Source organism: Xiphias gladius, chromosome 20 (genome assembly GCF_016859285.1).
Source record: "Xiphias gladius isolate SHS-SW01 ecotype Sanya breed wild chromosome 20, ASM1685928v1, whole genome shotgun sequence".
NCBI lineage: Eukaryota > Metazoa > Chordata > Actinopteri > Istiophoriformes > Xiphiidae > Xiphias > Xiphias gladius.
Window position 1 is genome coordinate 21,926,636 of NC_053419.1, and position 15,436 is coordinate 21,942,071.

The 15,436-nt window shown below is 45.2% G+C and overlaps 1 protein-coding gene across 1 annotated transcript; it reads right to left on the bottom strand.

Moving 5' to 3' along the window:
• Nucleotides 1-228: 228 nt before the first annotated feature.
• On the bottom strand, nucleotides 229-14,039 carry lhx5 (LIM homeobox 5). Its single transcript, XM_040157844.1, has 5 exons — nucleotides 13,867-14,039; nucleotides 11,469-11,692; nucleotides 10,312-10,589; nucleotides 7,183-7,348; nucleotides 229-1,458 (listed from the first exon to the last, which is right to left on the bottom strand). Exons 1-5 carry the CDS (start codon nucleotides 14,037-14,039, stop codon nucleotides 1,109-1,111), a joined length of 1,191 nt encoding a protein of 396 aa, XP_040013778.1. The 3' UTR covers nucleotides 229-1,108.
• Between the last annotated feature and the right edge of the window lie 1,397 nt (nucleotides 14,040-15,436).

Below are 15,436 nucleotides of genomic sequence, written 5' to 3' on the forward strand. Positions count from 1 at the left end.
TCTCCATTATGGGTTCAATGTTCTTTTGAAAATCATTTCCATTAAAACATGTTTTTTAAAAGGGACAGTAACAAAAGGAAGGTCAGGTGAAGCAGTGTGCGGAGCAGAACTATCAGGGCCGCCTGGATGGGTGTGAAATTTGTGTGTGTGCGTGTGTGCGTGTGTGTGTGTGTGTGTGTGTGTGTGTGTGTGTGCGTGCATGTGCGTGTGTGTACGTGTGTGTAGGTACAAGTGTCTGTATAATTGTGTCCGTGTTTTGAATAATGTTATAGACATCCTTCTTTTAAACTATGATCGAGAACGATTTTTGTGCATTAAGGGGTTTACAGCTGAGTTGTGTATTAGGGAGAGTCAATGCCAGAGTGTGTGTGTGTGTGTGTGTGTGTGTGTGTGTGTGTGTGTGTGTGTGTGTGTGTGAGTGAGTATACGGTTTCTCTCAAGCAGCAGCTTTTGATTTGACATATTGACTTACAGAAAAGAAAGAAATAAAATGAGCAACGTTTTTGACTAAACATATCCTGTCTTGATTGCCACATATGTATTTGTATATGAACATTAAAGCATATATTAAACCTGGTCCTTTGTCTTTTTAGTATTGAGGATAGAGTGGCAACTTAGCAATAAAGACAGGTATAGAGCAACAGAATGGAATAAACCTATATTGCTTTTAAGCAACGCTGTTTTAAAAAAATGTGGTGAGAAATTAAGACAACTAAAGATGTCCCCTTTGGCATTTCTCTCTAATGTGTTCCTAGAGCATTAGAAGATACTTTCGTTAACATTAAGGGGAAGGCGAGAAGCATTTTTGCTGGGTAGAATCGCAATTTTTTTTTAATAGTTTGAGTCCGGTAATCCAGGAAGGGATATGCTTTGGAGTGTCTACAGGGCAGCAAATATTACTTTTTCCAATAAGCTATCCCATTCTCGATTCCATTTCTATGTCCATCAGTTCGTCAATTGTCAAAATCAGTCCGTGATTTTAAAAAGTCCTCCATAGAAATTTCAGCTTTACTTTTCACTGGACAATGTGGGGTTTTTTTTTTTCCATTTATCTCCTGAATTAACTGGGCTGACATTCAGCCCAGGAATAGTCCCTGTGGTTTGTCCTTTACCAGGCTGTGGTCTCCCCCATCTCCTGGCCTTGGTGGGACATAGGAGCGCTGTAGCTGGAGTTACTGGCCAAGGAGAAAGGAGGACTGGGTCCGCCACCATATGCTTCCCCCGGGACAGGCTGCAGGGAGCTCGGTAAGCCCGGCTCCGGACTGGGGGTTTCCGCGTGGGAGATCATGTCCGTGAACCTTTGGTCGTCTGAAGGGTGGTGGCCCGACCCCTCCATCGCTCCGGGCCCAGAGCCCAGGATGTAGGGGGACTCGGCTGGAGACTGAGCCTGTGAAGACGGAGGCCCATGGGGGAAGAAGTCGTAGTTACTTCCCGGTCCATAATAGTCACCCTGGTATTCTGTGGAGGAACAGAAGAATAATGGGGTTAGACTCTCTATCAGAGACTTTGAATATACATAAAAGCCTTTACAGTTCCCTAGAGCAGTGTGCAGTTTTACACGCAGCTCCACACCTACGTAAGTGGTGAAATTGATCATGTCCAATTTCCAACCAACCAGTCTCCAACAGCATCATTTGAGTGAATAAACAACTCCACAACTCTCCACCTCAGTTCTCTCGCCTTTTACACACTGCATTCATCTCCCTCACTCATTCGGCTCGCAGCCATGCGTGCACCTCGATAGATTCCCCTGTTGAAACTTCTGGATCTGGATGAGGAACTCCAAAATGAGATTCCAGCCTCCCTGCAGCCCTGCCAGGTCTTGTCAGCTGCATCTCTTTGTCATGTCTGAGGCAGCTTCGAGCAGCATCCCTCGCCTCAAACCTCACCGGGCTTTGACTATTTCCTGAGCTACAAAGATCACTTTCCATTATTCCGAGGATGCAATCCAGCTAGGGCTGCCACTAATTTTTCTCTTTCAATATCGATTAATCTGATTCTTAATTTTCTTATTAATCGATTCTTCTATAATATTTCAGAAAATAGTGCAGTGTGCCCATCGAAACTTCCGAAAGCCCAAGTTGATGTCTTCGTGTTGCTCATTTAGGTCCAAAACCCAAAGTTATTTAAAATACAGTAAAACAAACCAAAGAAAATCAACAAATAATCACATTTGAAAAGCTGGAACCACAGAATGTTTAGTATTTTTGCATGCGTAATAGCTGCTGATTTATTTTCTGTCAGTCTAGCCAATCAATTAACCGTTTGGACATTTCCATCCCCGTAATTTTTCCCCTTTTAATTACACCTCGCGCCACGGTTTTATCCACTTCGCGCCGCTTCCAGCATGGCAGCAACTGCATCTCTTTAGTTCATGCTCTCTGCTTGAGAATGTGCTCCTGATGTGTTCGATTCCCAGTTACGGCGCTGGATCGTCAATAGCTTTTCCAAATAGGTCAAATCAGTCGGGGTAGTGACAGGTTTACCCCATTCTATTTTCATCTTTGCAGTGATATCAATTGTGCAGCATCAAGAAGATCTTCGTTAAGGCCCACAAGTATCCACACACACACACACACACACACACACACACACACACACACACACACACACACACACACACACACACATGCACTAAGCAGAAGCAATGGCTTCTTTAGTCTGGAAAATGATCCCAAGCCTGTTTCACACTTTGGGATTTCAGTCAAAACTACAAATACAGGGAAAGTCAGGGGATCACCAAAGTCAGTAGGACTCATCCTCTGGGGACCACGAATGTCTGCACAGAATGTAACTAATCCAATAGTTGGTGAGTTATTCCCGTCAGGACCGAAGTGGTGGTGCGACCTATACCTAGGTCAATCTAGTGGGTAAAAATATATCTGCCGAAACTCCTTCAAGTTCACAGCAATATTTGAACACGGCGTGATCAATGACTGCAGTCTGTCATGTCTGAAATATCCTCATGGCATTCATTTCAAAGCGCTGTAGCAAAAACTTTAATGTGAGACACATTAATGACTAAATACAGTCCCTGTTCCCGGCATTCACAGAAAATCACCAGCACACACTTGGATTTACACACATTTCCTACTGAACCGGTGACACTGACTGACATGTTTATGCCTCTGAGAGGAGTCGGCGCAAGTTTGGTCCCCAACAGGTACATTCACATTCACCCTCTACCACGGTGACAGTTTCATACATTATTTATGAACTGAAGGGGACCTCACAGTGCATCATGGGTGCTGTCCAGTGCAACCAGGAGAAAGGGTTAAATGGTTGGTTCGCCCAAATGCCTATTTTGTTACTTAACTTATAGATGTATATAACCATCAGAACCTGGACAAATAAAGCCAAAACTACCTATAGATACTATTACGGGAAAGAGACTTTTGTTTTTTGTTTTGTTCTTTTTTGCTCGTCCATTTTTTTTGTTTGTAAATTTGGGTGAATTGACTCTTTATTGTTTCTGAGCAGTGCACACAACAATCTAAACCTGAGTATCAAGCCACTTTGAGATCCATCCGGACCAAATTTCAAAACAACCAACCACCCTACAACTGGGCTCCTCTCAGAAGCTCACAGTTGTTCCGGATCACTCAATCCAATGAGAATCGCCCTGCTCGACTTTAAAGGAATAGTTTTACATTTTGAAAATACACTTATTCGATTTCTTACTAAGAGTTAGATTAGCAGATCGATACCGCTCTCATATCTGTCTGTTAAATGCAAACCCCACAACCAGTAGCCAGTTATCTTAGCCTAGCTTAGCATAAAGACTTCAAACAAGGGGAAACAGCTTTCAAGTCCCTGTCCAAAGGCAACACAATCTGCCCACTGGCACCTCTAAAGCTCATTAATTAACACGTTGTATCTCATTTGTTTAATCCCCACAAAATCTTGCCATCACCACGAGGTTCTCAGGCAACCAGCAGAGACTCCAGAAAGTCACTGCACCCGGCCAAGAAATAGTCCGGCACATAGTCCACTGTAAAACTAGAATTATCGCACACTTCAGTTTCTGTACAGATTAAACAAAGACGATATAACATTTTCATTTGTGAGTTAGTTGTAGTTTTTTTTTACCTTAGGACAGAACCATGCTAGCACTTTCCCCCCGTTTCTTGTCTTTGAACTAAGCTAAGCTAATCGTATCCCGGCTATAACCTTATATTTAAGGGAGAGATATGAGTGTGGTGTCGATCTTCTCATCTAACGCTTGGCAAGAAAGCAAATAAGCGTATTTCTCAAAATGTCAAACTATTCCTTTCACCCTACACCAGGGACTGATATCTCAAGTCGTGGCACAGCCACAGTCTCAAAGCAAGGGACAAAGACTCAATGACAACAATTCTCTAAAGTCAACATTTCCTGAGTTGTTTATCAAAAAAAAAACAAAAAACACCAAAACAGTTTATGTAGGATTCATTTACTCCACGTATAGCCAATTACTTCACACACCGTTTGCATTCGTTAACAGTTACAAACCTGCACCTGCCCTCTGCGTCTCACCGCTTCCATATTCTCCTTCAAAATTTACACCCCACTCTGCTCCATATTCCCTCAGTTACATTAAAACCACTCTGTTCAACACCACCTTGAACTGAGATCGATGGCGGACTTTATCCCGGTGCCCCAGATGTTGCACTAGCATTTCTCCACCCCCGCCATATGCTATCCCCGCTCCTATTTCAGGCCTAACAGGCAGATTCGTGAACTAACAGGTAAGAACTCAAGATATTTGTTGCCTAATTATAGCAGCTGCATGTATTTGCTGTTGCACGTTGCTTTCGGAAGTTATCAACAGAAATAATAGGAGCTGACATGGCTTTCACAAACAAGCTAATTATTTGATCTCATAAACAGGCCCCTGCTAGTTTGGCAGACCTTGAGAATAAGCAACGAGCTTGTGTTGTGGACTGTGTGTGTGTGTGTGTGTGTGTGTGAAGACGGGGTGAAGGCTGGGGGGGGGGGCTCTGCAAGCTATAATTACACTCACACATGCAGATGCACCATACCACACACAGGCATTCCTCCCTCTCAGCAGCAGCAGAGGAACATAAGGAAGCAGCAAGCTCAGATAAAGGCACAGACTGGCCTGTGCTGCTGCGGCACAAAAGGGTGTGAAAAGCAACGTGTGAAGAAAGCAAGAGAGATGAGAGCAAGGGATGAAGGTTTTGTCTTCTGTTTTCCCCTCCCACTCCCTGCGTTGAAGCCTTGACAGCTCCAGTTTATTGTATCCTCAATGCAGGGGCCCTTCAGGTAGGTGTGCAGGAGCTGTACAAAAAAAAAAAAAAAAAAACACAGGGCTCCTCAGACTGTCTGCATCTGGGTTATTCCTCCAGTTCAACAGGGGGCTGTTGTTGTGTTAGTGCTGTGTTTTTATCTGCCACCCACCTGCTATTGTCTCAAAATGATTTTTTCACGATCCAGGAGACCAATACATGCTTAAATACAGTTTTTTTTTTTTTTTTCATGTGGTCTTTACGAGCAATTTCTTTTTTTGAAAGAATATTGATTTGAAGGTGTCTTTCCACCAGCTGGAGATCAAATTCTATTTTACATGGTAGAAAACTGCAGTGTAAAAAAAAAAAAAAAAAAAATCATTTTCACACGTGGAAAAACAACAGACCAATTACTATTTATTTATCTCCAGTATTCCAGTATTAAATATTTGCCAAAATCAAACGTGAAATTTTTTCTGTCAAATTAGCATTCCATCGGTTTTTAAAGGCTCGCTCTCTGTGGGCCAGGTCAAGGCTGCCAGTCGTTCTAAAATTTGCAATATTCTAGTCAGTGAACGACAGCGACACCACAGACGCCTCTACCTGTCTCACCGCATGTAAGCCGGACAAAGTGAACACAATTTCATCTCTGGGTTTGTGGCTAAAGAGGATACCGCTATTTATAGTTCATACATTCCTCCAACAACCGTTCACCATGAGGGTTATACTGTGAAAAGCATATTTTGATATGAAGCTCTGTGTCAGTTTTTATTAATAGAAGTTAATATCTTTAGGAATATTTGTGATTTCAAACTTAAGATATTTGCTCTCTAATCACACACAACCTTTTTTCTTTAACACTGAGAGAAATTACTTAAAAGTGCTTCTGTTGAATCTGCTCTAACGTGTGACTTCCCTTGAAAAAGAGTCCACTTTTTTTCTTTTTTTTTACCTTAATAAATTTGTTGAAGGCATGGCAGCATTTGTTTTTAAGGAGGGAAGCTATGATTTTTCAGAAAAAGAACGACGCTCGAGGAGTCAGCACTCAGTTTTCGATCAAATGGTGTCATCTGTAGAGGGTTGCAAGACGTGGCCTCGCCGTGATTAAAGCTTAGGAGACACTAAATGGGCGACACAGGAATCAAATCTCACAGATAGTGGTGTTGTCTTTTACACTTGCGGTTCTAGAGATTCTCCATTCTGAAAAAAATGTGGAGAAATCTCTATAAATTGTGCCCTTTTGAGCTCAAATACATGACTGAAGCATGACACCAATGCCGCGACACTTTCACTGCTAGCTTTGTTCTGACTGAAATATATTTGTTCCCCTCTAATATTTATCCTCCCAGCTGTATAACAAGTGACAGTTTTTGACAGTTAAACAGGTTTTGTGGTTATTCGGACCCTTCAAAATGTTTGCTTACATTCCTCTGAGTTAAATTACACTTGACTTTTTTTTGTTTTTTTGTTTTTGTTTTGATCGCTTAACAAAGGTTTCTCAAAGCTTATTTTCTATCAAGGAGAGAAATTCTTTAGGAACCTACACGCTGACTGAACAGTGCCCAAGGTTTGAGTCACAGTGAGGACTGGTCACATGTTTGCGTTAAATGAATGGCTTGAAGAAAATCACGTGACCCTCGACGTCCACAATAAACTACACTGAGGTTCCCGTCTGCGGTGCACAGTAGACACAGTAAAGAACAACCTTTATGTCATCTCCCTGCAGCCTGATAACATATTGTGCCCATTAGCCTTATTGGTGCTGCTGAAGGTTGTAATTCAGTAACAATATGACGTTTTTGGAGTCGCCCCATGTTGCACATGAATATTGCAAGAGGTAAAATATCTACAGTCACGTTTATGCGGCGTATTCACAGATACAGGACACACAGGACCATGCACTCAATTTGTATTAGTTGCCACTGCATATATTATCACACGCTTTATTTCGTACCTCCATAGTAACCGTAGGCCCCAGGTCCCAAAATGTCTGGATCCTCCAGCCTTCCCCCCAGGGGCCTCATCCTCCTCGGGCCCCTGAAAAAGGCGTGCCGCCGGGCGCCCAGAGCACTCAGCTGCTTCATTCGTCGCTCTTTGGATCTTCTGTTCTGGAACCAAACCTGCACCAAACCACAGAGACACACAGTCCTCAGCTGATCTCATCATCTGGAGAAGGGGCTGAGCTCGAAGCGCAGACTTGAACACGTTTCCTATGAGATCCGATATGTTGCATCTTGCATGAAACAAACGCCTGAAGCACGACATGACAAAATTGAAAACAAATGAATGTGTATCAACTTAATTTGAATCCTGATCATTTTAGGTGATTTCACTTGTATTTAATTTCGTGCTCACTGTTACGGGGTTCGTGTAGAAACCAGAATTCAAATTTAGACTTGAAACGCTGTTTATTAAGTGTTTGCTTTTTTGATCGATTTAAGCCTGGGAAATTCCTTAAAGGGCTCTTATTCAAATATTAACATACCCTTTCTCCTACGACAATAAGTGTTTGCTTCTGGCCTATAATGACCCCAATTCTCTGACACCTCTGTAAGCATTTTCGAACCGTATTTACTGTATAATATTTAGTTGTGGCCTCCCTTCATTTGTATGTTTTTTGCTGTAAAATTCTCAGACCTCGGTGTTAAAATGGCTAGAAATCCACTAGCTCAAAGTGTTAAACCATTACACGCAGTTACAGTCAACAGTTAAAAGTCCAAACTGTCCAAATGTAAAATGAAAAATTCCCAATGCAATATCAGAATTGCCCAGGTGAGATCGATTCGGTGTTGGCACACAATGAATGGTAACACCAGAGGCATTTTGTGCCTGCGATTCGCTCAGCTGGAAAAGGGCTTTTTGTGTAGGTAGGAAGAATGTTATACTATATCACAAATTAACACAGACCACGTCAGACATTAGGGGAAGCCTAAAGCACCGTTTTAAATTAAGCGCCTTATCTATGACAGAATATAACATGACATTTATAAGCCGGAATCAGCAGATTTTATCATGAAATACACTTTATGCTACGCCTTCTCAGTCCTGAAAGTGTTTTCCTGTTGCAGAATTAAGCCGAAGAGCAAGATAATATAAATGTAGCACAATAAACAAGCTAATGCACCTCAGCACACATTAAAATAAACAGTCGCAGCCATAAATCAGAGTGTAAAAAGCTTATCACTAACGTTAAATAAACTGTCTTTGAAGAGGAACAAAGGGGGGATTTCAAATTGCAAAACTACACAGCATATGGAAGAATGCCTTTGCATTATGAGCACATAACACATCTTGTTTCGCCTTTGCATCACTGCTGCATAATGATGTGTGTTCACACCAGCTAGGCTACACCAGAGGCAGGATCCCACTGTGCTGCAGATTAACAAAAACACACACGAAAAAAAAACACCTAAAACCACTTAGGCTCTGCTCTACGTGCTCCAGCGGCAAAGGCGACACCTGCTTATTGAGAACAATCGTCTAACTGTAGGGTACATTTTTATGGAAATGCTCTCGCTCCCCTCGAGAGAGCGTTGCTTGGGGATTACATACACACGTTGGAGGAGCAGCACGGCTCACGGGGCTCCCCGCGTCGAGAGCAATGGTATTTAACACACAGTGAACGAGGAGGAGGATGACGAAACGGAGCCTCCATTTTGGCTCCGAGCAACGCAGCGACAGTCCGGGGTGGGGATCGCGGACAGAGGGATGGACTGACTGACTGACTGACTGACTGACTGCCCCATCGATTGATTGACTGACTTACTGAGCTCTCTTGATGCGCGCGCGCACACACACACACACACACACACACACACACACACACACACGCACAGCAGCCTGCAGTATAAGATAGAGATGAGGCGCTGGAGAGGCCCCGGTCTGCTCTAATAAGCAGTGGGAACAGGCTGTAAGTGAGTAAGAGCAAAGAGGTGGGAAAGGGGAGGGTGGTATGTAAATCTGTGAAATCAGCGATAATTACAGTGAGTGCACAAAAAGCCACATCACAGTTGGCAGAGATGGTGCTAATCATCCTGACACAGTCTGCACCCAGACACCAAGCGAGCGTGTGTGTGTGTGTGTGTGTCTCTGTGTGTTTGAGGATGAAAAGACAGAAACAGAGAGAGAGAGAGAGAGAGATTCAAAACAGTGTGTATGCTTGTGTTGTACTGCAAAACATGTTTGCATGGGGGGGCTCCTCTTGCCTTTGGCAAAAACAAAACTAACCTTTTACTAATTTCATGGCTGTGGAACACAAATGAACTGCTGTCGGCACAAAATAAATGATAGTCCCTAAAAAGCATGGTATTTATTATATCCATGCATCAATAAATTGGATTACTAGATCTTAATTTCGGAGAATAAATTAATGCCTGCAGATGTGGATATGGCAACGTGGAACCTGGAGGCAAATAGGAATGAAATGTGTCATTTTGATTTCATTTAGCTTTAAAAAGCACGAAATTAAACTGAAGTATCCAACTGTGCATTTTCAAAAGTTAAAAAAAAAAATATATATATATATATAAAATGAAAATACAATTTCATTTATTTTACACAACGATATCGAAACCTCTGCATTTCTGCAATCGCGAGCATGGGTTTGTTATGTGGAAATATAACACTCTCATCTTAGGTTTCCACGTGCATGTATTTTGCCATTAAAGAATTGTTGTTATAGGAGAAAACACGTGAAAATGGAGACGGACAAATGCCCGCCTTTGTCACCTGCGTGAGGGTAAATATTATCATCCTAGAAGTGCGTTTATTTGAGATCATCCCATGAAATCAAATAAAATAAAATAAATTTAAAACAAACAGCTCACATGCAACATGCGTGGCGGACAATTTCACTTCTGAAATCTGAGTCCCGCTAAAAAGACCACGTCGTGATTTCCCCGTTTCTCTGACAGGTAACGCGGCCTTCAATTAAATGTCTGTGCATTTCAGCACAATTGATAAATAATCCCACCGGTTTATAATCCGTCATTTCTCCCTCATTTCTCTTTCTCCCGCCTCGTCGCCGGAGACACAAAGAGCCCGACGTCAGTTAACAGCGGAGGCAACCGAGGGCCGCTCTTACCTGGATGACCCGCATGTTCAGTCCCGTTTCCTGGGCCAGCTGTTCTCGGATGTGCCGAGTCGGTTTCGGCGTGGCGACAAACGCGGCCTTTAACGTTTCCAGCTGCTTGGCCTTGATGGTGGTCCGGGGCCCCCGCCTTTTGGCCCCCGAGTTCTGCTCCTCGTTCTCAATATTGTTCGTTTCCTTATCTGAGGACGTCGAATTGTCCGTCTCTTTTATGTCGTCCTGTATTGGATCCTGCAGATCCGGCGATAAACTCCTGTCCGTACACGACGACACTGGGGGACCGGAGAGGGAAGACAAACAAGAGGAAGGTCACGATCCGAGATGTCGTGTGTGTGTGTGTGTGTGTGTGTGTGGGGGGGGTCCTGCTTTAATTAGGCCTGGAGATGCACAGAGGCAACACAGGCAATACATTTTATTTGTATATCACACATTTAAAAAAGCGCTTGAATCACCTGTTTCCCATGCAAATGTTTTCGTATCGCTTTCTTTTTTTTAATTAAAAAACAAAAAAAGAAACAAAACAAAAACACATTTATTGATTTGTTATTTGCAGATTTTGCCCTGGAAGAAAAAAATTACCCGAAACAGCACAAATGTAGAGCTGAGGGGAAACAGATTTACTCCACGTCCATCGCATGTAAAGTCGCACATGTGTGGACCTGATCAGAGCCCAGCGTGGCTACACGGCCCGAGACGAGGGTGCGTGACACCCACGGCCCCCGGGGGGGGGGGGTGACCGTCCTTGTGAGCTTTCTATAAGGATGAATAGACAGCGGAAAAGGGAGCAGCCCGCACGGGCCGGACTAACAGGCGCATCCCCGGTGGACCCCGACGTACAATAACAGAAAGCCATTGTCCCGTGGAGGTAAATATTGAAGCCATTCATCAGGCAAACGTGTCGCGACGCGCCGTGTTGAGAGGGCTCAACAAAACACAAAATCCCGCAGTACACTTCAAGCCTCCGGACTCGCCCTCCCTTTTGTTCCCCGGCAGGGGCCGATTGCCGTTTTATTTCATCGGATATGCGTTTGTGTGATACCTGTCCACGCGGGGCCGGCGGCGGGGCCGCGGACGCGAGGTTTCCCCGAGCCGGAGACAAAAAAAAAAAAAAAAAAAAAACACAGACACGCCACACATCGCGGCTTAATTACCTGAGTTCAAGTTGACTTCCTTAATGGCCCCGGAGCTCAAATAGTCCTCCTTGCACACGAACTTGTTTTCGTCTATCACGTAGAGCTCCTCTCCCGTGGACAGCTGCTTGTTGCACACCATGCAGGTGAAGCAGTTCAGGTGAAACACCTTGCTGCGGGCCTTGCGGACCAGGTCGTTGGGCGAGATTCCCTGCAGACAGCCCGCGCATTTTGTGCCAAACCGCCTGGATAAAAAGAGGGAAACTAGTGTCAGATGGAGGATTTTTTTTTTTTTTTTTTTAAAACAAAAGCGTGACTGCAGTCTTTTCAGGCCCACACGCACGGCGGTGACAGTAGAGCACAGAGAGCCTGGTAGAAATGACTTGGCCAACACAACGGGTCGTAATGGTTAATATCCGAATTTTAAAATCGGAATTGGCCTTTCATGGCTACATGTGTGCAAAAAAAACAGGGATGATATAAGGCGTTATTAATATCATACGGGCCAATATTAACAATAGTCAAATGATAACGATGCTAAAAATACTCTTACTTCCAAGCTAATAACATACCAACATACTATTATTATTATTATTATTATTATTATTCATAATGATAATAATAATTTTTAAAATGTAATTAAATGTCCATATAGTCATATATAAGTATTCAGTATTTCGGTAAAATATTAAGTAATTAGTAGACAATTATTCAGGATAAACTAAACAATAAACGAAAGCACGTCTACATGTTTCTTCTATATAACTGACCTACAGTATAAATAGTGGCTGCGGGGACCATTAAAAAAAAAATAAAAAATAAAAAAATAAGTCAGACTTTCCTGGTGATAGAAAAAAAAAAAAAACCCGCATGCTCATAATTTTGATGGGGGTGCTCTGACAATAACCCCACGCAAAACGTATTAGTGACAATCAACACATTGTAGCCAAGGATATATTATGGGATTAAGCAGAGTAGGAGCATTTTAGCGTGGAAATCTTCTCTTAATCCATATTCACCCGCTTAAATACCGGGTGGGAAGCCTCATCAATTTGATACACAAATAGCCCAAAATAAATTCAGCAGAATCCGCCCCCCCTCGCCCCCCAGGTCTGGCAGGACGGATCAGAGAGGGCGGTGGCGGTTTCTGTGGTTTGACTCTGTGGCAGGAAAAGTGTGAGAAAGCGAGCGGAAACGCATCCGCCTGATCCCCGCCGTTGCCTGTCACCTGCACCGACGCCTTTGTGGATATTAGGAGTTTTAGCAGATGTTTGAGGCTCACACCGGGGCCTGCTGGATTTTCAGACGCTCTATCTTGGGGGGCTTTTTTTTTGGGGTTTGGGAGGGGGGCTGGTGGTGGTGGTGGTGGTGGCTTAAGCCTTTAGGTGAAAGCAAGCACTCTTTTTTGTGGAGCATTGTTTTAACACTAATGTAAGCTTGTCCCCCCCCCCCCCCCGGTATCGTTCCACTGTCCCCCTTTCACATGCACGGCCGAGCCCCCCCCCCCCCCAGCGAAAGGGCACAACTCTACTTACACAACAAATGGACACATTAGGGTGATTACTGTTTCGCCTGGCTAATGGCCGGCCATTTAAAACCCCGCCGCTTGATGGGACCGGCGCTAACGTGATGGCCGAGGCCGCGCGCGAGGCCAATAATAGCCCGTCCCGACAGAAAAGGCTCACGCGTCTGACATGTCATTAGACAATTTGGGAGAAAATAACCGACACGTACCAAATGAAAATGATGCTAAGAGAGAGCGACGGGGACAAACAAGGGCTTCACTTATCACCCAATTACCTGAGAACACTTTTTTTTGGGGGGGGGGGGGCGGTTAATGGCCCTGACGGCTGTTTGGAGAAGAAAAAAAAAAAAAAAAGTGTGGTCTCGAGCCGGGCGAGAGATAAAAACGCCGAGCGCGGAACGCACGTGGCTACTCGGCGAGGTTCGATTCCGGGCGCCCGCTCCTCGACATCGCGGAGGCCCCGTCGGAAGGCCGCCGCGGTCCGTGCCACGACCGACAGCTCGGCGCGGGGGCGAAGTAAAAGCCCGCATTCCCAGATCAGGGCGTTGTGAGTCGGACGTTTGCATTTTATTTGAGGCGGGAGCTCGTTTGATTTTATTCACGCGCAAGTTAATCGCGGTGGTCTGAACCATTTGAACCAGTGGCTCAAGGTTTTGACCCCGGCTTGCACGGAATGTCCGTTTAAGCTCGACTTTATTAAACGCGCTCTTATCGCGGGCACTTTTCTTTTATTTACATGTTTATATTTATTTTTTATTTTGATTTTTTAATCAATGATGGATCCATCGACATATTGACTTCGCCTTAAACCGTGACATTACGGCGCCTATTGTTTTGGAAACAGAGGGATCACAGCACGGTTTTGAGGAGCTCTGGATCCGGACTCTGCGTTACCTGAAAAAGTCCATTTTGCAATAGAGCTTCCCGTCCCTGGAGAAGCACTTCTCGGTGAGGTTGCAGTTGCAGTCGCAGCACTGGACGCACTTGGCGTGCCAGGCTCTGTCCAGCACGTTGAGGAGGAACCGGTCCAGGATGGGCCGTTCGCACCCGGCACAGTGGACCATCATGTCTCCGGCCTGCAGGACGCCGAGTGCCGACCTTCCCGCACGGACTGCGCTGCTCGGACTGGGGCGACCCGGCTCTACGCGGAACAACGTCTTGGCTCCGGGGGGTGCGCTGCCAGGCGAAAACTGGAGGAACGGCGTGACAGTCCCCGGGAACCGCTGTAAGTCCTGGTCCCGGTTGGTGGCTGTCCCGCTGCTTGTCACAATCCACAATCCAGAGGAGCGGAGCAGGGATCTCAGCCGCGCCAGCTGATGGACTGCGTGACGGACAGACCGGACATGTTTTCTCTACAGACACTGTTCAAACGTCCTCACTCAAAGGCGTCTATTGGTGATACTTTATCCGTCGCCAGTGCTTTGTTTTGGGTCCAGTCATTTCCGTCGGGCTCGCCTCACGTCGCCACTTTGGCACCGCTGTGCCTGGGTTATCACGAGGTTTTGCCAGCGCTGCGCTCGAGCCGCGCTCAGATTGGACGACGCCCCTCGTTAATTCCCGTGCAGCGGAGCCAATCAGGGCGCAGTTGTTATGGTTACACGCTCACAGCCGTAGCCTGGGAGCGCACCGGAATCGCGCGCCGTGCCGAAATGCCGGCGTGTGTGTCATCTAGCGGCGCTTTTGGAGGCCGGGCTGCCCGTGGAAGGTTTCCTGGAGGGTCGTGGAGACATCGCGGACTTTGCGTGGGGGGGGGGGTCAGCTGCGGGTTAGATTATGCAACCCGGGGACCTGTCTGCGCCATTTGCTCCAGCTCGAAACTTGAAAGTCTTCCAAAAAAAAAACCGAACAAACAAAAAACAAAGAAAAACGAGGAAGGTTGGGAAACAGGTTTCCTGCGAGGGCGTCTTTTGCGCGGCACCGGCGCCGCCACCGACATGAATCTGATTAGATGCGACGCGGAGCGGGAGTAGCCGAACGAGGGCTGACGCTACGCGACCTTATAACGGCCTCGTGACAATGCGCGCCTGCATTACACTGTGGCTGTGCGAGGGGGGGGGGGCGCGGGCCTTTTCTCATGCATAAAGCTATTTACAGGGAAATGCGATGGATTAGCCGGAGCTCATCAATAGGGAGAGCCTGGTCACCCGGTGCCTTAACAGAGTGGCCAGCAATCGAAGGGAATTTCAATATTTACCAACAGCCCTTGTTTTGTTGGTCGCAGTTAAGCAAACATGCGATTCGCTAATTCACGTTAGTGGACGGGCGAGACTCGTTTAGGCGTTTTCTTTCCACGTTAATGGGGATTCATTTGAATGACTTTAGGCCGATTTTTGACTCATTTGAAGGCATCCGAGACAACATTTAGAGAGGAGCAGGCAAACAACAGGCCTGTTAGTTTTACCAGATGAGGGCAAGAAAACTTTAGACTAAATGGAAACACGTTTAACTGTCAGCATTAGTAAGT